Below are 22351 nucleotides of genomic sequence, written 5' to 3' on the forward strand. Positions count from 1 at the left end.
ATCACCCGGCTCCGCGATGGAAAGTCCGCACTGCCCCCGCTGCTGAAGCTCTGGACCGGACTCCGGAAAAGGCCGCACCAATCCACGCTGTTAGGCTGCGAGGGAGGGCGAAATGCAACTAGGAGAAAAATCGCATTCCACCGAGGTAAATGACTAAAAAACAGTTTCCCCCAATTCCTGCCCCCACCCCCCACACTAAAACACACTTAAACACACTTTTAGACATACTAAAAACAAAATAAATTGGGAAGGACGAACAGCTGCTGGCGAGGCTGCAGGCTCACGGTGCCACCCGTCCCAAAGTATTCTGTGCTGAGACTCCCGAAGACTGTTTCTGATCTGTCGGACAGGTATTTGGGGATTTTAATTTATTATAGAGAGAATTCTTCTGTCATCAGTTGTGGAGGTCTTCCTTGGTCTGCCAGTCCCTTTGTGATTAGTAAGCTCACCAGTGCTCTCTTTCTTCTGAATGGTGTTCCAAACAGTTGATTTGGGCCAGCCTAATGTTTGGCTGATGTCTCTAACAGTTTCATTCTTATTTCTCAGTCTCATAATGACTTATTTGACTTTCATTGGTACAACTTTGGTCCTCATGTTGATAAACAGCAATAAAAGTTTCCAAAGGTGATCGGAAAACTGGAGGAAAGTCTAGGTGCTGAGAGCTCGCCTATACCTACATTAAGGAGGCATTTAAACACACCTGAGCAATTACAAACACCTGTGAAGCCATGTCCCAAACATTATTGTGCTCTGAAATGGGGGAATTATGTATAAACACAGCTGTAATTTCTACATGGTAATAACATCTGACAATGTGCACTTTAACCACATGTGATTTTTTTTCTATTACAAATCTTAAATTGTGGAGTACAGAAGCACATAAATAAATGATGGGCCTTTGTCCCAAACATTATGGAGGGCATTGTACCAAGGGAAATTCTTTAATTTTGCATACAAATACAAAACGCACATAAAGATTAGCACCGATTCTGGCACTGACAAAAGTATTCATTAGAGTCATGTTGGTCCCTCTTCGTTCTCGTACCCCTCTCTCCCCCCCCCCACCCCACCTCACCCAGTACCTCTTTGTTCCCGGCCACACATCCCTAGCCTGATCATCTCTCCTCTCCGACCTGGGCCTCGTAATTGGAGAACCCAGGGAAAACCAACATGTAAACTAGATATAGAGATATAGTCACCATCCAAAGTCAGAACTGATCCCGGATCCCTGGGGCACTGACGCAGCACCTCTGACTGCAGAACCAATTCCCTCTCACTCCCCTTCTCTCCTTATCTGACACCCTTCAGTCTCCTTGTCATCGCAGGCCTGGATCGCAGGATGTGGTGTCCAAGAGGATACTATTAACAAAAAACATAATTCCCCGCTGCATTTGAGTGAAAAAGCTTTCTGTCATTAAAATAGGAATTAACTAGACTATATCCTCCACAGGTGTTTGGATATTTGGCACCATAGAAAAAATAGTTAAATGATATTTATAATGGTCAGCCAAAGAAGACAAAAAAATTACATTTTCATTCTTGTGAGGGAAGACATTTATCATTTTGGTTTCTTTTAACATTTGAAAGCTCGTTGGAAAATTAGATTGGAAAAAAATGGATAGGGCATGTGTCAGTTCTGAAATGTGCAAACAATATAAAGCATTTAGAGCATAAAGTGCTGGAGAAACTCAGCAGGTCTGCCCGCATCTGTGGAGGAAATGGACAGATTACATTTCCGATCGGAGCCCTTCTTCAGACTCAACGTCTCCATTTATGTAATCTATTAAAGATAAATTGAACTGGAATTTATTTAAGCATCAATTTAGATTATTTGATTTGCTGACCAATTTGCTAAATATTCCAGTCAATTTATATCTGTAAACTAGGTAAGGAGCCTGAATGGGTTTGAAGAGGTCTGAAGAAGGGTCTCGACCAGAAATGTCACCCATTCCTTCTATCCAGAGATACTGCCTGTCCCTCTGAGTTGACACCAGCATTTTGTGTCTATCTTCAATGTAAACCAGTATGTGCAGTTCCTTCTTACACAGAATGGGTTAGATGGGCTGAATATTTGCAGTGATTCTATGATTCTATATGATATATTCCGATTTATACGCATCCAATATTTCTATGACAGTTTCCTAATTTGCTAAATTCTTGCAGCAATTTCACAAAGCTATCTGCATGACGTACAACTACATTGACTGCATTGACATGTTGATGAATGGTTTAATAATAAAGGAGAGCTCATATAAAGAGGAACCAGGGGAAAGATTGTTGAAGAGTACATTATAAAGACTCGCGTATCCTCCTTCAGCTTCATTAATAGCAGCTCCAGAGGGCATGTGTAAATAAATGCCATAAATGGTTTATAAGGCTCATAGGGACATATCGAGGGTGTAAAACTGCCACGGGATATAGCAAGCAGATCCTGAATAAATTAGGACACTGTTGCTGATATCTCGCTGCAGAAACAATACCAAGTCCTCCATCATTGCATTTCTGCCAGGATGAGGTCTATTTATGAGATTAAGTGCTCATAATGCTCTGTGATATGTTGAAAGGATTAAGTTTCTACTGCACGATGCGTAAGTAATTACGAGTTCAAAGAAGTACAAATCTATTACAGAACATCGTAACTAAGAATGAGAAGAAATGAAAAGCAGTAAAGATGATAAATAATTGCATTTGAATGTAAATCGGTAGAAAATGTTATTTTTAACAGTGAAATTTGTATTGATGGAATGTGGGTGTCGGTGGCTCTCCTGTTTTACATTAACTTGATGGATTATATCTCTGGCTTCTAAAATGTTAACCAGGAAGAGTTTAGTTGTCCAAGGTTGGTGTGAAAGCGAGTGGTACTGTCAGATATTACACAGGGAACTTCAAATGTTTGTTTAAGAAGGAATTGCAGATGCTGGAAAATCGAAGGTACACAAAAATGCTGGAGAAACTCAGCCGAAACGTTGCCTATTTCCTTCGCTCCATAGATGATGCTGCACCCGCTGAGTTTCTCCAGCATTTTTGAGTAACTTCAAATATTTAATGTGTAGAAAGGAACTGTAGATGCTGGTTTAAAACGAAGATAGACACAAAAAGCTGGAGTAACTCAGCGGGACAGGCAGCATCTCTAGAGAGATGGAATGGGTGACGTTTCAGGTCGAGACCCTTCTTCAGACTAGTCAGGGGAAAGGAAAATGAGAGATATAGACAATGATGTAGAGAGATAGAGGACAATGAATGAAAGATATGCAAAAAAGTAACGATGATAAAGGAAACTGGCCATTGTAAGCTGTTTGTTGGTTGAAAACGAGATGCTGGTGTGATTTGGGTGGGGGAGGGATGGAAAGAGAGGGAATGCTGTGTTTACTTGAAGGTAGAGAAATCAATATTCATACCGCTGGGCTGTAAGCTGCCAAAGCGAAATATGAAATGCTGTTCCTCCAATTTGCATTTAGCCTCACTCTGACAATGGAGGAGACCTAGGACAGAAAGGCCAGTGTGGGAATGGGAAGGAGAATTAAAGCGTTCAGGTAGGTCCAGGCGGACTGAGTGAAGGTGTTCAGCGAAACGATCGCCCAGTCTATGGTTGGTCTCGCCGTTGTATAGGAGTCCACATCTTGAACAACAGATACAGTAGATGAGGTTGGAGGAGTTGCGTGAACCTCTGCCGAACCTGAAAGGACTGTCAGGTTCGCTGGACAGAGTTGAGGGAGGAGGTATAGGGACAGGTGTTGTCTGTTTTGGCCTGATAAACCTGCAAGGCAGGCTTGTGCACCTTGCATTGCGAAATTTATGAGCCTTCAGAGTTGCTGCCTCAGAGGAGAGTATGCTCATCCTGTGAATTGGGTTTAAGGAGGTTTGAATTTGATGAGAGAGGCCGTCTTCTCGAGGCAGCTCCTCATGTTGATGCATTTGATGGAGAGGAGGGCTGTGTCCATGATGGACCTGGCTGAGTCCCCCACTTTCTACAGCCTCTTGTGTTCCTGCGCATTGGAATCGTTACACAAAGCCATAATACAACCAAGGTTCCCAACCTGAAACGTCACCTATCCAAGTTCTCCAGAGATGCTGCTGACCCGCTGTGTTACTCCAGCACTTTTTGTCCTTTTTTGTAAACCAGTATCTGCAGTTCCTTGTTCCTACATTTTACTGCTCTTTCAGGGAATCAAGGGATATGGGGAAAAAGCCGGAAAGGCGTACTGATTTTGGACGATCTGCCATGATCATATTGAATGGCAGTACTGGCTCAAAGGGCCGAATGGCCTAATCCTGCACCTATTTTCTAAGAAGGGTCTCGATCCGAAATGTAATATTTAATCCTGTTGTTGTTTGATAATGCTTGCAAGCCAATCTTGTGCAACCTGGACTCATGCACCGTCCACAGAGTTGCTGCCTCATCGAGTATCGAGAGTGCTCATCCTACAAACTGAGTTTAGAGGTTTGAATTTGTAATGAAGACTATTGTGAGAAGGTTCAATGGCTTTATTCCTGGGCTGTTGGGGTTGACATGAGGAAGTATTGAAAAGATTTGAGTTTAGGAGAATGAGAGATGACTAGATTGAAAAGTGCACGATTTTATGGGGGATTGACAGGGTGAATGGTGAGAGGGAGTTTCCCCCAGTGAGGTAATCGAGAACCAGAGGGAATATTTCAGAATTATGGGCCTGTGCCACTTAGGCGACTTTTTAGGAGACTATGCAGTCGCCACATGTTCGAGGGTGGTTGCTGGGGAGTCGCCTTCATGGTTGTGCACAGTTCCTGCATTCTGGGAACTAGTCACGGCCTCATTATGGTCAGCGCAAATTTTTCAACATGTTGAAAAATTACCTGTGACCAGAATGAAGCCGCCATGGAGAGTTGTGAGAATTCTCGTGCCGTAGGTGGGTCGCCAGGAGGTCCTTGTGGGTTGCCAGGAGGTCGAAGGTTCTCGTAGGTTGTATCTGGTAACTGGTGAAAATAAAATGTAAGCAGTAGTTTTCAGAACCAAGGATAACTGACCGGTAATGTTAATGTCCGCCGATCTTCACAGCCGTGTATCTCTGGCTTCATAAAAGTTGTCCCCACTCTTTCTCCCCTCTCTACCCCCCTCTTTTAAAGCACTTACCGCACACTGTGCTTTAGCCGTCTTAATTACAACGCCAACCTTCCTGTTCATCGCAGTGTGTGTCTGTATCACCTTGGCTTTGCAATGTGTGAATTTCATTCAGACAGCGCTCCCCTGCTTGCCCTGTCTCCCGCCTGCATAACGGGTGTGTGTGTGTTCCACTCTGACAGTTGCCGTTCCAATTGCCGGTTTTTCAGTCGACTGCTGGAAACTTGGCAGTCGCCTGAGAAGTCGCCTAAGTGGGACAGGCCCATATGGAACTGCCCTTTTAACATGAAGAGGAATTTCTTCTCCATGGAGTGGGAATCTTTGAAATTCCCAACTCCAGAGAGCTGTGGAGGTGGAGCCCAGAGGTTGATAGAAACACATTTTTGGTCTATAAGGGGATCAAGGGTATGGGAAACAGACCAGGAATTCAGGATAGACAAAAATGCTGGAGAAACTCAGCGGGTGAGGCAGCATCTATGGAGTGAAGGAAATAGGCGACGTTTCGGGTCGAGACCCTTCTTCAGACTCTGATTCTTCAGATTCTGATTATTCAGATTCTTCGGAGGTCTGAAGAAGGGTCTCGACCTGAAACGTCACCTATTGCTTTCTCTCCATAGATGCTTCCTCACCGACTGTGTTTCTCCAGCATTTTTGTCTACCATCGATTTTCCAGCATCTGCAGTTCCTTCTTAAACAAAGGAATTCAGGATAGATAAGATCAGCAATGATCACAGCGAACAATGGATCCACATTGGGTCTGTCTCTGCTCTTGGTAACTAATAATCAAGGAACAATTCATTGATGTAGTAAAATAAAAGCTGAAACCTCAGGCAATATATATATAATATCAATATGAAAAATATTTTTAGCCTGTGTATGTATTGGAGAAGAAGTTAGGGCTTGTATGACGTAGTAAAGTTCTCTCCATCTAATATTTGCCAAGGCGTTATCTCAGTTAGTGAAGGCAATTTTGAGACGCTGTCTATCAGTATCAAATCACACTGACCAGTCCACTCAGAGCATCCAGGATGAACTTCTGCCAACAGACGCTAGATGAATGAAATTATTCTTTATCAATAAAACAAGTCCAAATAGCTTTGCTTTGAAGAATAAAGAATACTTTGATGACTTTAGCCACAGCTATTAACACAAGCTGACCTTTTGCAACTTATTTAGTCTGCTTGGCCCATAGCCTTGACATTTATATGTTTTGCTCATATTTAACCATTGTTGCACCATGCATAGTGATTTTGTTGCTTATAATGGGGCCCAGGATGTTTCAGTGTTAAGACAAGCCTGGGTTGTTTTTTGGGGAACATTAGCCGAAGCTGACAAACTTTATCTTTGGAAATGTGCCAGTATGGCTTAGAGCATGAACTGGTTATATGTACCAGCAACGGAACAATTACATTCTTACTTGCTGCAGCTTAACAGACACATAAATTTCCTTATTGATATTTGGCACTAAAATCTAAAGTTACTTCAACTTGTGGAACTTCCAGACAAAAAGTTGATCCAGTGTTGACTATTGTATTGAACACACGTTAACTCCACCAAGGGCACAGAAAGAACGATTGAAAAACCCTTTCATGTTACTGCAAAGATTTACTTCTGCTCCGAATCTATGCTGGATTAGTAATAATTATAATTGTGGACTTCATTTTTGCGTAGGAAGGTGTCAGCAGTCAGATGAGATAAAGCTGCAGGATCTGTGAGTCAGTGTGGCATGCTGCTTATTTGCTGTAGAAAAAAATTAACTCCTTCAATGGTGATTTCTTGCGAGGAATTGCTTCTGCCTTTCAAGAGGGTCAAGAGTGTTTAAATGCCAGATAGACCCAAAATGCTGGAGTAACTCAGTGTTTCAGGCAGCATTGCTGGAGAGAAGGAATGGGTGATGTTTCGGGTCCAGACCCTTTACACCAGCATTTTGTGTCTATGTTCGGTTTAAACCAGCATCTGCAGTTCCTTCCTACGTATTTAACAGTCATATATACTGACAACAGAGCAATGAATTTCTTACTTGCAGCAGCAGAGCAGGCCTGTAAACGCTCAGCACACAAGTAATATATAATAAACAAAATTCAATAGATTAATGACAAGTGCGGAAAACCTCACAGTCGTTAGTGCAACTAAAGACAGCCCATAGACGTCCATAGTTGAGGTTAGTGTTGTGCAGTGTTCAAGAGCCTGATGGTTGCCGAGCTTTAATTTGCTTCCGATTGTTGCTAAAGTCATGCCTCTTTCCTCTGAACACAGTGATTTTGCAAGCAAACGTTGTGGCAAATAAAAAACAATAAGAGATCAGAAATAAAATGACTTCCAAAGAAGAACATGACAGACAGCAGCAGCGGCAATATTAGGTTTAGTTTTATTATTGTCACGTGTTCCAAGGCACAGTGAAACGTTTTGTTCTGCCTGCTATACAAACCAATCAGATGTACTATACAAAATACAATCGTCAAACTCAAGTACAATAGATAGAGCAAAGTGGAAGATACAGGGTGCAGGATACAGTTCTCGACGCATTTGTAGGACATTTGGATTTTTGACTGGCTGTGTAATGGGATGTGGAATGCAATACACCAAAGTCGATAAGAATGATCTGTAATAATGATCAAGGGATAGAAATTTGGCCACCAGCACAAAATGGGTGCCATAGCATTTGCCACCTGTTGCATTTCATGTATTTGGTTTTATTGATTGCCTTTGAACTCAATGGAATGGAAAGTTAGGAGGAGGATAAAACAGGTGGCTAATGCTATAACTTTCATTTAGCCCTATGACCGAAGATGAATTTCTGCCTCCATGTATCAAATGTTGGTTAGCTGTCATGCAGGCGTTTAATAATTGTATTCCCTACACCACATTCCGGTGGAGCTGTGAACTCTCTGACTGTGGTCTTGTTCATTGCATGTTTAACTGAGGGCTTCCCCAGTTTCTGCAGGTTTGCTGTCTATTGATAGTACAGAGACAGACATCTGCTAACCACATTTCGGGAGCTCCCAGAGAGGGTTGGGTGGAAATCGCATGTGATTGTTACAACTTGGCATTTGAATCAGTGAACATATTTATACAAGCTTGAATCAAATCACATTATTTCTTTCAGAATTAAACATCCAAACATCGTGTCACTGGAAGATATTTACGAAAGTTCAACACATCTCTACTTGGTGATGCAGCTGTGAGTATCAAATGCATATTTCACTCATCGCACAATAATATACCAGTAACTGCTATGCATATTTGCAGTTGCTATGCATATTTGCAGCTCACAGTTTAATGCACACAAGCCCAGCAATGCGTCTACGACTGTTCATACCTTGGAAGCATCCATACAAAATGGGAGACATGCTAAAACTAATGATCATTGACTAATGACTGACCATTGCCACCAATGATCATTGCTTGTGAGGACATTTGGACGCGCTAGGCTTGTATCTCTGGCCTTTGTAACAGTGAGAGGTGTCTTCATTGAAATATTTAACATTCTGAGTGGTTTTAACAGGAGAAGATATTCACTTATGAGAGAATCTAGAACTAGAGGTCACTGTTTAAAAGTAATGCATTATCCAACTGATAGACCGAGAGAACATTTTTGACTGTGGATTATGAGTTTTTGAACACTCGTCCTCAAATGGTGTTGGAAGCAATTTCAAAACAGAGGTACAGTTTATTATTGTCTTGTGTACTGAGATTCCAGCTTTGTTTTGCATTCTATCCAGGCCAATTGTGCCAAACGTGAGTACAAGTCAAGTCAAGTCACATTTATTTATATAGCACATTTAAAAAACAACTCGCGTTTGCCAAAGTGCTTTACATTTGTTATAAGAATAGTATAAACAAACAAACTACATACATATATACATGTAGCCCTCGCTCAGTGGACGTCAGGAAAGGCTTGGGAGTATAGATAAGTTTTTAGTCTTGACTTAAAGGAGTCAATGGAGGGGGCAGTTCTGATGGGAAGGGGATGCTGTTTCACAGTCTAGGAGCTGCAACCGCAAAGGTGTGGTCGCCCCTAAGCTTATGCCTAGACCGCGGGATATTCAGCAGCCCCAAGTCGGCCGATCTGAGGGGCCTGGAGGTGGAGTGGTGGGTGAGAAGACTTTTAATGTAGGAGGGGGCAAGCCCATTGAGGGCTTTGTAGACATGGAGGAGGGTCTTGAAGTGTATACGGAACCGCACAGGGAGCCAGTGGAGAAAGGCCAGGATCGGGGTGATGTGGTCCCTTTTTCGGGTGCCCTTCAGGAGTCTCGCTGCGGCGTTTTGGACCAGCTGCAGGCGGGACAGGGAAGATTGGTTGATGCCAGTGTAAAGGGAGTTGCAGTAATCTAGGCGGGAGGAGATAAATGTGTGGATGATCTTTTCGAGGTCATCAGAGTGGAGGAATTGTTTTATTTTAGCTATCGTCCAAAGCTGAAAGAAGCTAGCTTTTACCACGGCATTGACTTGTTTGTCAAATTTCAGTGCTGAGTCAAATATCACTCCAAGGTTTTTGACGTGAGGTTTGAGTAGTGGGGTAAGGCTTCCAAGGCTGCCTGCTATCAGTTTGATTGAGTCCGAGGGGCCGAGAAGGATGACCTCAGACTTACTCTCGTTTAGTTGGAGGAAGTTCTGGACCATCCAACACTTTATATCCTCGAGGCAGTGGGTAAGGTTAAGCAGATTTGATTGGTTTTTGGGCTTCTGGGGGAGATAGAGTTGGGTATCGTCTGCGTAGCAATGGAAGGAAATGCCGTGCCTTTCAATGACTTGGCCTAAGGGGAGCATATACAGGGAGAAGAGAATGGGGCCAAGGATGGAACCTTGTGGAACCCCACAGCAGAGATTAGCTGGGGAGGAGAATGAGTTGCCTATGTTAGTCGAGAAACTCCTACCTTTGAGGTAAGAGATGAACCATCTCAGGGCAGTGCCATCAATACCAACCCCCTACCGGAGACGGTCAATTAGGATGGTGTGGTCGACAGTGTCAAATGCTGCGCTGAGGTCAAGAAGGAGCAGGATTGCACAGTCGTCGGAGTCAACGGTGAGGAGTAGGTCATTGTGTACCTTCAACAAGGCAGACTCTGTGCTGTAGTGAGCCCTGAAACCTGATTGGAAAGTGTCCAAGATAGTGTTTTGGTGAAGGTAAGGTATAAGTTGACTTAAAATTACATTTTCAAGGGCTTTTGAGAGGAAAGGCAGTTTAGAAATGGGTCTGTAGTTGCTTGGCGAGGTGGGGTCGAGGTTAGGTTTTTTTCCGGAGTGGCTGGACCACCGCATGCTTGAAGCAGGTAGGTACAATGCCAGTGGGCAGAGAGCTGTTGAAGATGGCGAGGATGCTGGGACCGACTGTTGTAATGACATCCTTTAAAAGGGCAGAGGGGACAGTATCGAGGGGACAGGTAGCAGGTTTCATGGTGGTGATCAGTTTTACAAGGGAGGGTAGAGTAACGAGTTGGAAACTGTCTAATTTTGAAGAGCAGACCAATGAGACAGCCAGGTAACAGGTGGGAGGGGAAATATTTGTTCTTATGTTTTTTACCTTGCTGGTGAAAAATGTAGTAAATTCCTCGCACTTAGCAGGGGACCCAGTTAAGTACAATCAAACCATATGTGAATGAGTACAATAGGTCGTCCCAAAAGAGAAAGGAAACAGATTGCAGAATATAGTGAGGCATATAACCATATAATAATTACAGCACGGAAACAGGCCATCTCAACCCTTCTAGTCCGTGCCGAACACGTATTCTCCCCTAGTCCCATATATCTGTGTTCAGACCATAACCCTCCATTCCTTTCCCGTCTATATAACTATCCAATTTATTTTTAAATGATAAAAACGAACCTGCCTCCACCACCTTCACTGGAAGCTCATTCCACACAGCCACCACTCTCTGAGTAAAGAAATTCCCCCTCATGTTACCCCTAAACTTCTGTCCCTTAATTCTCAAGTCATGTCCCCTTGTTTGAATCTTCCCTACTCTCAGTGGGAAAAGCTTATCCACGGCAACTCTGTCTATCCCTCTCATCATTTTAAAGACCTCTATCAAGTCCCCCCTTAACCTTCTGCGCTCCAAAGAATAAAGAATAAAGAGGCAGATGGGTAAATTCTTGATATCGGAGATTATGATGGAATCGGGGAGTTATGTTTGCAGTCGCATCAGCCACGGGGAGCATTGATGGGAATGTGGCAAGAATAACAAAGAATTAGTGTTAATGGTGAGGACGGACTTGGTGGGCTGAAATGGCTCTATAATTAGGGCAGGTACTCTGTGGGTGTGTGTGGAGAGGACTTCCTGGGTATGATATTAATGTGTATCATGAGACACTAATAATACTAATTGTGCCTACTTTAAAGAATTGATGGGGGCAGTCCATTTTGTGTGGATTATTGTTATTCCCAAATAGGAAATAGAAAATGTGAGATATACAGTTGGGTCATCTTTTACACTTTCATTCGTGTACAAGCCGCGTGTACAAGCCGAGTCTATCCAGTCTTTCTTCGTATGAAAGTCCTGCCATCCCAGGAATATAAAGTAACAACATAATCCAGAGAAACCTCTGCAAATTTGGCTCTGATCGATGGTACCTTCCACGTTAATTTCTTCTTGTCTAGTAGGTTGAATCTTAGAACTTCCCAATGGGAATTATTCCCGTGTGTAATTAGATGACATTTATGTCACTACTACATCTTTCGCGTCTTGCTGTCCTTGGCTGAGATGCGTTGAATTTTGCGTTGCTCACTTTAGACCCTATTTGTGTGCTCAGCATAAAATTTGCAAACTAATTGAGGTTTTAAAAATCAATGGCCCAACACATCCAGCGTGTGTTCCACAGCACCTAATCTGCATTGATACTGAGTGCAGAATAGTGTGAATGGAATGAGCTCTTATTGTTGTCGAGAGAGCTCTGATGTCTCTGATCTCTAATGTTCACGGGCTGTGTGTTCATGTCGGAGGAGTGTGTGGGATGAGTGGTGAAGGTTGGTGTCATCTTTTTCTTTGCTGCTCCACAGGGAGGAAGTCGGAATCCACGACCTCTGTCACTAGTAAATAGTGTTAACAATTAATTACAGTGTGGGAGAGTGAGCTGTAGATAGCTCATACTGTACATGTTGACGCCAAGAGTCATGTGCCCCTGTGTGACTTAGCAGAATCGAGCAAAACCGACGAGAGAATGTATTTGCCATATGCTGTAAGTTTTCATGCAAAAACACAACTTTTATTACGAATAAGATTATTTCATCTTTGAAACATACATAGATTCGGTTTACCTTCTAAGGAGCCAGCTTGTGTGAAGCTTTGTTCTGCTAAGTTTCTGCTCCAATGGAGCCTTAAGGGCCTGTCCCACAAGGGCAACATTTTAGGTGACAGCTTGAAAAGAGGTTGTCGCGTAGTGGTCGGGTTGTGACGTGCCGTGACGCGTGGTGACGCATGTAGTGCCGCGCGGTGTCTCCTTGCCACCCCATGTAGTGACGCCCGGTTAGGGTTAGGGTTAGGGACCACAGATGGGCTGTAAAATATTATTCCTTCAATGCATGGTTTTTAAACATGAATTTATTAAAATGAATACAATAAAATCAATTGTGCAAATGAAAAGATGTCTGAGTCGTTCATTTTTATTTACAGATGTATTGGTCCGCTTCCAGATCCAATCACCATCTCTAACTTTTCACAGGGATGGATTCAGTGAGTGTAGACTAAACTCCCCTCTCCCCCAATCCCGCCCCATCCCTCCTTCTCCACTCCCCCCCCCCTACCCGTCTCCCCTCCCCACTCCCCCCCTTCTTCCCTTTCCCCCTCTTTCTCCCTTCTCCCCACTCCACTTCCCCCCTCCCCTCGCATCCCCTTCTCCCCCTCTCCCTCCCTTCTCCCATTATCCAACCCCACCCCCCACCCAACTTTTTCCCGACGCCCCCCATTTGTGGACCCAGCCTGTGACAGCTAGATCCCACTAATAGTACTGCACAAAGGCCAGATCATCTGTTTTAGTAACATTGAGTCTGGGATAAATGCAGACTTTGGGAACAATGCCCCCCCTCCCTTCGCCTTGCTTCAAAATGGGTGTTGGGTATTTAGACTCGGTGGCCGGAGCAGGTGGGTGGCATTGGTAAACGGACAACATTGCCTGTACCCAGTTGAAAAGCCCGCTGCCTCTGGGGGTTTGGAGAGACCATTGGAAGAGAGATCTGCCTCTGGGACAACTCGTGGCCAACAGTTTAGTTCCCATACAGAACATTGGAGGTTAGAGTCCAACCCCTGAGGGCCCCTGTGTCACATTTAATTCAGAGATACAGTGTCCTTCGACCCACCGAGTCCGCACCGACCAGCGACCCCCCGCACACTATCCCACACGCGCTCGGGACAATTTATACTTATACCAAGCCTATCAACCTAGAGTTAGGGTTAGGGCTTCCTCCCGCACAGGTTTGTATAAATTGTCCCTAGCGTGTGTGGGATAGTGTGCAGCTGGGTCCACAAATGGGGGATGTCAGGGAAAGTGGGGGGGGGGGGGGGGGGGGTTGGAGAATGGGAGGAGGGAGGGAGAGGGGGAGAAGGGGATGTGAGGTGATGGGGGGGGAGTGGAGCGGGGAGAAGGGAGGAAGAGGGGGGGAGGGGAGGGTAGGGAAGAAGGGTATGGGGGGTGGAGATGGGGGCGGAATGGGGGAAGAAGGGGATTGGGGGAGAGGGGAGTTTAGTCTACACTCACTGAATCCATCCCTGTGAAAAGTTAGAGACGGTGATTGGAACTGGAAGCGGACCAATAAATCGGTAAATAAAAATGAAAGACTCAGACATCTTTTCACTTGCACAATTGATTTTATTGTATTAATTTTTATATATTAATGTATAAAATCCATGCAATGAAGGAAGAATATTTTACAGCCCATCTGTGGTCCCTAACCCTAAACCTAACCCTAGCGGTAACCCTAACCCTAAATCACCCTAACAAACCCCCTAACCGGGCATCACCCGCAGGGCAGCATACGTCAGCGTGTATGTCGTGCAACTTGACGGTTTTACGAGCGTCAGTCACTGACGCTCCGCAGTCGCCTAAAAAATCGCAAAGTGGAACAGACCCTTTATAATCCTCCAAGGCATTGTGATTAACTCTATAAATGGCTTCTCGTAGTGAGGTGGTACCAATACATGGGATATGCAGCAGTAGGGCAGCACAACTCCGGAAACAGGAGCAGCTACTTAAAAAATAGTAAGCACTCAAAAGAAGTGTGAAATATGTGTTTTTAGGATGGTGTGAGTTGAGAGAGGAGCATTAGCTAAGAAACTCAACCTTCTAAGCCAAGAGCTGCTACTGTAGGTTTTGTGTAGGCAGGAACTGCTGATGCTGGTTTAAACCAAAGTTGCAAACAAAAAGCTGGAGAAACTCAGCGGGTCAGACAGCATCTCTGGAGAAAATGAATAGGTGACGTTTCGGATCGAGTGTCTCAACCCGAAACGTCACCTATTCCTTTTCTTTAGAGATGCTGTCTGACCCGCTGAGTTACTCCAGCTTATTGTGTCTGTCTTCAGCTGCTAAGTTTTTGTCCTTTATGATTTTGTGTTGGATCTGTACAAAACTAACAAGCCATTTATTTTCAGCCTGAAGTTGCCCTTTATCCGAGCAGTTTGCAAACCTATTTCAAGGGGCTCTGTAAAGGGCCTGTCCCACGAGCAAGCGATTGCATGCGGCAAGCGTGACCAAACCGGAAGCGGAGGCCTCGCGGGGGTCACACGGAGGTCGAGTGATCCCCGTACAGGGCCGGTCCCACCAGCATGCGACTGCATGCGGCGAGCGCGACCAAACTGGAAGCGGGGGCCGCGCAGTGGTCGAGCTCTGCACAACTCCATACGGCTCCGGCGATCGAAGTGGGACTGGCCCTGCAAGGCCGTACGGCTCAAGCGCCCACGCATGCTGGTGGGACAGGCCCTTAAGAATCAACCGCTTTGGTGGGTCTAGACATGGGTGGCATATTTCCTAGAGAATATTAGTAAACCAGAAGGTTTTTTTGCAACTGTTCCAGATGATTCACTAATTTTTAATTCCAAAGCCGAGCAGGTTTAAGATAGATGAACCTTAACTCGGCAAAGTGGAAATATCAAACAGTTTGGTAGGAAGCATGTGAAGTGGGAATAGCATACAGTCATAGAGTTGTACAGCATGCAAACAGCCTTTCGAACCAACTTGTCCATACTGACCAAATTGATAATCTGGGCCAGTCCCATCTGCCTGTGTTTGCACATAAAGACCTTAATTTTAATGCAGGGTGTCGGGAAACAAAGTCATGTGCGTGTGTGTGTGTCTAGAGCTTTGCAAGTAGGAGGACTGGTTGAACCACTCATTAAAAACACAGAGGATCCTGGGTTTTATAAAGAGAGGCATAAATGTATAAAATGAGGAAGCCACGAGGAACATTCCTTAAACAAGGTTCTACCACAACTGTCCTTTTATGTATTTCAAACTAAACTTTATTCATAAGAAAATATATGCAAAACAAAAAACATTCATAAACTCTTCATACATTCTCAGTCTATGTGTCTATATATTCAGTAGTCATACTGGTCATACTGGTAGCATTGGTACATGTTTTTACACAAAACAAGCACTCCATTCTTGGCTCCCCTGAGGTGATATTCTTTTCCTTGTTTGAAGGGTGTCCCTGCTGGACTCAGCCCTTCAATGTCCATCAGCAGAAGGACCCTAGACTGTGGTCCTCCCCGACAGAGCCTTGGTGTTGGCTGTTCCAAACTTCAGTGCATTCCTTAGTACCTACTCCTGCAGTCTGGAATGGGCCTGTAGGCAACATTCTCCGATGGACATCACACCGTGCTGGAGGACCAACAGGTTTTGGGCAGACCAAAGAGTGTCCTTTGCTGATCTTCCAGCCAGCACTTGATATCTGTCTCCGAGTGTGTCCCTGGGAATAGCCCCTAAATCAGAGAATCCTCTGTTGCACAGCTGCCAGGGAGAATCTTTTTTTAATTTCAAAAATAAACATTATTCTTTAGATAAAGATATGCAAAACGACCGTGAAAGTACATTAATAAATTAATATCACATTGACTGTGATAAATCTGAGTGCTTTCCAAACTTTGTTTCTCCCATTAAATCCCTGCCCTGTCTCTCTACACTCAGCGAGAGATCAATTTGCTGCCTTGTTCATGTTAATTAAACTCACGTGAATTTGGCTTTTAAGTGATTATATTGACTAAATTATCAAGAGTAGGTGGAAGTTAGGATCAGGAATAAACCATTAATCTGCCTTTAATAATGTAATCAAGTCTGTCTGCTTCAACTGAATGAGCACTGCTCCCTTGAGTAGGAATGTCTAATTTAATGGAGCTGAACAGCCATTAATATTGAATGGGATTGATAAAAGGGACTACTCGTGTAGTTGATGTGAAAGGGAGATTTGGACCAAGGAAAGGGAGAATGGACTGTGTGAAGAGCCTTGGTGAGATTGAACCGGGAGTATTGCGTTCCATGTTGGTGTGCTACCATTTTGGTCTTCTAACCTAAAAATAGGGTGCACTGGCTAATGAAATTGACAATATAACACGGGATGGGACAATGAAATTCTTACTTGTTGCAGCACAACAGAATATGTGAATATGTAAACATTGTATATAACGAGGGGGGAGGGAAAAGAAAAAGTTCAATAAATAACAAAAATATAGTGCAAATAACAAGTAATAATATAGTCTTTTGCAGTTCAGAGCTCATAGCTTATTTGTTGTGTTTAATAGCCTGATGGATGTGGGGAAGAAGCTGTTCCTGTACCTGGACGTTACAGTCTTCAAGCTCCTGTACCTTCTTCCTGATGGGAGTGGTGAGATAAGTGTGTGGCCAGGATGGTGCGGGTCCTTGATGATGTTGGCTGCCTTTTTGAGGCAGCGACTATGACAGATCCCTTCGACGGTGGGGAGGTCAAAGTCGGTGATGGACTGGGCAGTGGTCAAACTTTTTGTAGTCTTTTTCGCTCCTGGACGTTCAAGTTGCCGAACTAGGCCACGATGCAACCAGTCAGAATGCTCTCAACCGTGCACCTGTAGAAGTTTAGGAGAATCCTCTTTGACATGCCGAATCTCCGTAATCTTCTCAGGAAGTACAGTCGCTGATGTGCCTTCTTTACAATTGCATCGGTGTGCTGGGTCCAGGAAAGATCTTCTGATATATGCAAGCCCAGGAATTTGAAGTTATTGACCGTCTCCACCATCGTCCCATTGATATAAACAGGATTGTGGGTCCTTATCCTTCCCCTACTAAAGTCCACAATCAGTTCCTTGGTCTTACTGAAGTTGAGAACCAGGTTGTTGTGCTGGCACCATTTGGTCAGTCGGTCGATCTCACTTCTATACTCTGACTCGTCCCCATCTGTGATTCATCCAACCACAGAAGGACCCTAGACATCGGCGAACTTGATGATGGAGTTCGCACTATGACCGCCTACGCAGTCATGGGTATAGAGTGAGTAAAGCAGGGGGCTGAGCAAGCAACCTTGAGGTGCTCCCGTTCTAATTGTTACTGAGGATGAAGTGATTCCTTCAATTCGAACAGACTGTGGTCTGTGGATGTGGAAGTCGAGGATCCAATTGCAGAGGGATGTGCAGAGGCCCAGTTCCGTGAGCTTGGTAACCAGCTTGGAAGGGATGATGGTATTACACTCCGAGCTGTAGTCTATAAACAGCCTGACGTAGGTGTTTTTATTGTCCAAGTGGTCCAGTGCGGAGTGGAGAGCCAGTGAAATTGCATCTACCGTTGACCTGTTGTGGCGGTATGTGAACTGTAGTTGGTCGAGGTTCTTGTCGAGGTAGGAGTTAATGTGCACCACAAACAACCTCTCAAAGCACGTCATCACCACAGACGTTAGTGCCACTGGTCGATAGTCATTGAGGCACGTCGCCTTACTCTTCTTGGCAGGTGGGAACCTCAGACCTCAGAAGTGAGAGGTTGAAAATGTTTGCAAAAACTCCCGCCAGTTGGTCTGCACAGGTCTGGAGAACTCGACCGGGTATACCATCAGGTCCAGGTGCCTTCCGAGGGTTCACCCCCCTGAAGGATCTTTTGACGTCGGCCTCTGTGACTATGACTGTAACACAGTCAGGGCGAGTAGGGGCTCGGGAAGGCACATCAGTGTTCTTCCTATCAAACCGTGCGTAGAACGCATTGAGCCCGTCAGGGAGTGATGCTTTGCTGTCGTTTGAGCCGCCTCCTGATTTCGCCTTTTAGGAGGTGATTGCATTCAAGCCCTGCCACAGCTGCCGCACATCCGTCTCATCCTCCAGCTTAGAGCAGAAGTCCCTTTTGGCCTTTTTGATGGCCTTACCAAGGTCGTATCTGGACTTCTTATAGACCTCTGCATTGCCAGACCTGAATGCCCAGGATCTGGTCTTCAGAAGAATGCGGATCTCATGGTTCAGATTCAGATTCAGATTCAACTTTAATTGTCATTGTCAGTGTACAGTACAGAGACAACGAAATGCAGTAGAGACAACGAAATGCAGTAGGCTTTCACCCAAGGCTTCTGGTTAGGAAACACTCGTAAGGTTTTTGTTGGAACGCAGTCCTCCACACATGAAGTCTGTAACGACTGGCGTATTCATTCAGGTCCGTTACCGAGCCCCTGAACATTGCCCAGTCTACAGACTCCAAGCAGTCCTGGAGTTGTTCCTTTGCCCCCACCCCCCGACCAGCTCTGTACAGTCCTCACCTCTGGGGGTGCTTTCTTCAGTTGCTGCCTGTATGCAGGAAGAAGCAGCACCACTGAATGGTCGGATTTTCCGAAGTGAGGGCGACGGATAAAGCGATAGGCGTCCTTGATGGTCTTGTAGCAGTGGTCAAGGGTGCTGCAAGAAACATGTTGGTGGAAGTTAGGGAGCGATTCCTTCAGGTTGGCTTTGTTGAAGTGCCCGGCTACGGTGGTAAATGCCTCGGGGTAAGCCGTCTGGTGCTTGTTGACCACGGCGTGCAGCTCCTCCAGTGCCAGACGGACATCTGCCTGGGGTGGGATGGAGACCGCGGTCAGGATGATGGAGGTGAATTCCCTCGGAAGGTAGAAGGGACGGCATTTCATCGCCAGGTGTTTCAGGTGCGGAGAGCAGGAGTTTGATAGGACTGCCACGTCTGAGCACCACGCAGAATTGACCATGAGGCAGACGCCCCCTCCTCTCCCTTTCCCAGATGCCAGTGTACGGTCCATACGGTGGATGGAGAACCCTTCAGGCTGGACCGCTGAGTCTGGGGAGCTGGGGGTGAGCCATGTCTCAGTGAAACAGAACACAGAGCATTCCCTCAGCTCCCTTTGGTAAAGCAGCCTTGACCTTAAGTCCTCCACTTAGTTTTCAAGTGACTGTACGTTGGCCAGTAGGATGATAGGGAGAGGGGGCCGAAGTCCCCTACGCTTCAGTCTTACTTGTAGTCCTGCCTGACAACCACGTTTCCGTACTCCATGAAGCCTTCCTCGGTGTTTAAAGATACAGTACTTGCGAGTCTCCGCGAGGTCGGGGATTCCCCTGAGATCGGGGATTCCCTGATGGGGCTTTTTCACGGGGCGAGTTGACGCAAGATGTCACCAGAGTGAAGAGGTCGTGGTCCAGCACGAGTCTAGCACGATATAACGGGTTAGATAAAGAGTTCCCACGGTACTCGGCATTTCTGTTATTTGTGCGAGTGACTTGTCCGTTTCCCGAGCTTTCGCGTTAAATCTTGAATGAACATCGTGAACTACACGTGACACAAATGATGTAACTTTTTTTTCACGCACTATATATATCCTCCCTTGGTTGAATTGGCTCATTTGGAGACATATTTTACAGTGTATGTGGGAGACACAGATGGACTGAGCACAGTACCTCGGTCTTACTATGTGTGGGAGAGGGGGAGAAAGAGACGTACACTCACAGAGGCAGAGTCTCTCAGCCTGTGTAAGAGGGAGGGAGAGAGAGAGAGAGGCACACACAAGGCGGATGTGAAATCTCACCTGCCTGTTTCAGTGACAGACACCCGCCGCCAGTAAATGAAGACACCCCCATCTGTCTCCCCCTCCTCTCCCTCGACTCCCCCACCTTTCCCTCCCAACTCCAGTCCCGTCCCGACCCCCTGGGAAACTGAATAGAGCAACAATATAGATATAGAAACTGAAACAATATAGAAACTGAATAGCGCATCATGGCAAAAACATCTCTGACACGCTTTACCCCCTTTCTTTGAGATTTTCTGGGAGCCATCTCTGCAAGTGTTCCTGTTAAAAAGATTATCCAACAATGACAATTAGGTGGGACGTCCTCGAAGGACACATGTTCCCTTGTCGATATTGAGACCACGTTTTTTACTCACCTTCTGTCCCCTCTGTCCAGCTTCCGGGTTTACCGTTCGCAGGAGTTCCCACGCGCTATATCTCTAAAATCTGAAGTTAGGTAATGTCTAAAGGAACTGCAGACGCTGGTTAATGCTGGTTAATACGCACAGAAGGACACAAAATGTTGGTGTAACTCAGCAGGTAAGTCAGATCTGGGAAGAAAAACATAAAAAGCTGGAGTAAGTCAGCGGGTCAGGCAGCATTTCTGGAGAAAAAGAATAGGTGACGATTCGAATCGGAACCCTTCTTCAGACAGCCTAATCGGAATTGAGTCTGAAGATGTGTCTCGTCCCGAAACATCAGCTTTTTTTCTCCAGAGATGCTGCTTGACTCGCTGAGTTACTCCAGCTTTTTGTGTCTGTCTTCGGTTTAAACCAGCATGTGCAGTTCACTCCTTACACGGGTCTCTGTACAACATTGATTGGTAGCGTTCCGAACCCCTGGACCCGAGGACTCCGACCTGTATCTCTCAAAGAAGTACATGTGAAAAATTTCTCACGGACCATAAAAATGCGTAACCTTTCAGTAAAGTCCCTTTTAAAGTCCCTTTTAAAGATTATAGTTATTTTCTTGAATCTCATTAACATAACTCATGAATAAGTTGATGTCCATATGCGGATGCAAATCTTTATTTTTATTTATTTTTTAAATTCAATCCCACAGAAGATAATTTTTACTCACCTTCTGTCCCCTCTGTCCAGCTTCCGGGTTCACCGTTCGCAGGAGTTCCCACGGTACCCGCAAGAGTTATTACGGATATCGCACTGGCCACTACGTTCATATAATGTTGCAATACTCAACCACAAGTGTACAAGTCACTCTTGGAGAAATTCAAACTTTCTTGAATTTTCTCCCGAGTGACCAAGTTACACGATGACCTGCCGTTAGCGCTACGGTGGTCCACGGTGGTCCACGGATGCCGTACTGTTATCGCACGAGGTTCCCACGATGTTAAACTCCGGTTAACTCTTGCGTCAAGTCGCCCCGTGAAAAGGCCGCTTAACAGTCGATATATTCGGAGGTTCGCAGTAGTGCTAATGCATTTGTCTGGTTAGCACGCAACAAAAGATTTTCACTGTACTTTGGTACATGTGACAATAAGCTGAACGAAACTAAATTGAGGATATGCTAAACTGATTTTTAAGATGGCTGGTTTTCTGTAAAAGAAGAGATTAAGATTCATAGGGCTATATTCTCTAGAGTTTAAAAGATTGGGAGATGATCTAATTGAAACTAACAGAATTCTAACTAAGACTCAATAGGTGGATAAATCACAAAGATGTTTCCTCTGGCTCCAGAGCCAGGGATCGAGGCCACAGATTGAGGGGTTGGCCATGTAGGAATGGAAGCAGGTGAAATTTCTTCAGGTAGGGAATGGTGAATCTTTGGGACTCTCTCCCCAGGAGGGTTGTGGAAGTTCAGACATGGGACTCATTTAAAAAGAGCTCAATTGATTTCTGAATGTTACAGGAGTCAAGGGACACAAATGGCACTATGGTGAAAGAATAGCTGTGCTCTTGAACTTTACACCACGCTTGAGGGGTTGGATGCTTACTCCTAACTGTCTCGTTCTGAAGGGAGCAATAAAGCAGAAAATAGTGGAGGTACTCAGCAGGCTAGGCAGTATCTGTGGAGGGAGAACCAGAATTGAATCCACCATGGACAGGCACAGGGACAGGCGCAACCAACATAGTGTCCTGACTTCTGAGCATGCTTTGTACCCATTCATGAATCAAAGACAAGACTAGGAACATCGCCAAACTCAGACCCTCTCTCACACCGCCCGCTGCTGAAAGATTCATCCATGCTTTCATCTCCTCCCGACTGGACTATTGCAACTCACTTCTCCTTGGCATCAGCTCCACCTACATCAACCGACTCCAACTGGTCCAGAACGCAGCCGCCCGACTCATCACCCA

At 45.1% G+C, this 22351-nt stretch overlaps 1 protein-coding gene across 2 annotated transcripts in view; it reads left to right on the forward strand.

Moving 5' to 3' along the window:
* Positions 1-22351, forward strand: part of camk1 (calcium/calmodulin dependent protein kinase I) — a 187617-nt gene that overhangs the window by 137269 nt on the left and 27997 nt on the right. For both annotated transcript variants that reach the window (XM_033037171.1, XM_033037172.1), the window contains exon 4: positions 8202-8276. In XM_033037171.1, coding sequence (XP_032893062.1) covers positions 8202-8276 — 75 coding nt within the window. The remainder of the gene's footprint in view (positions 1-8201; positions 8277-22351) is intronic.

The sequence above is a fragment of the Amblyraja radiata genome, chromosome 18 (assembly GCF_010909765.2).
Source record: "Amblyraja radiata isolate CabotCenter1 chromosome 18, sAmbRad1.1.pri, whole genome shotgun sequence".
Taxonomy (NCBI): domain Eukaryota; kingdom Metazoa; phylum Chordata; class Chondrichthyes; order Rajiformes; family Rajidae; genus Amblyraja; species Amblyraja radiata.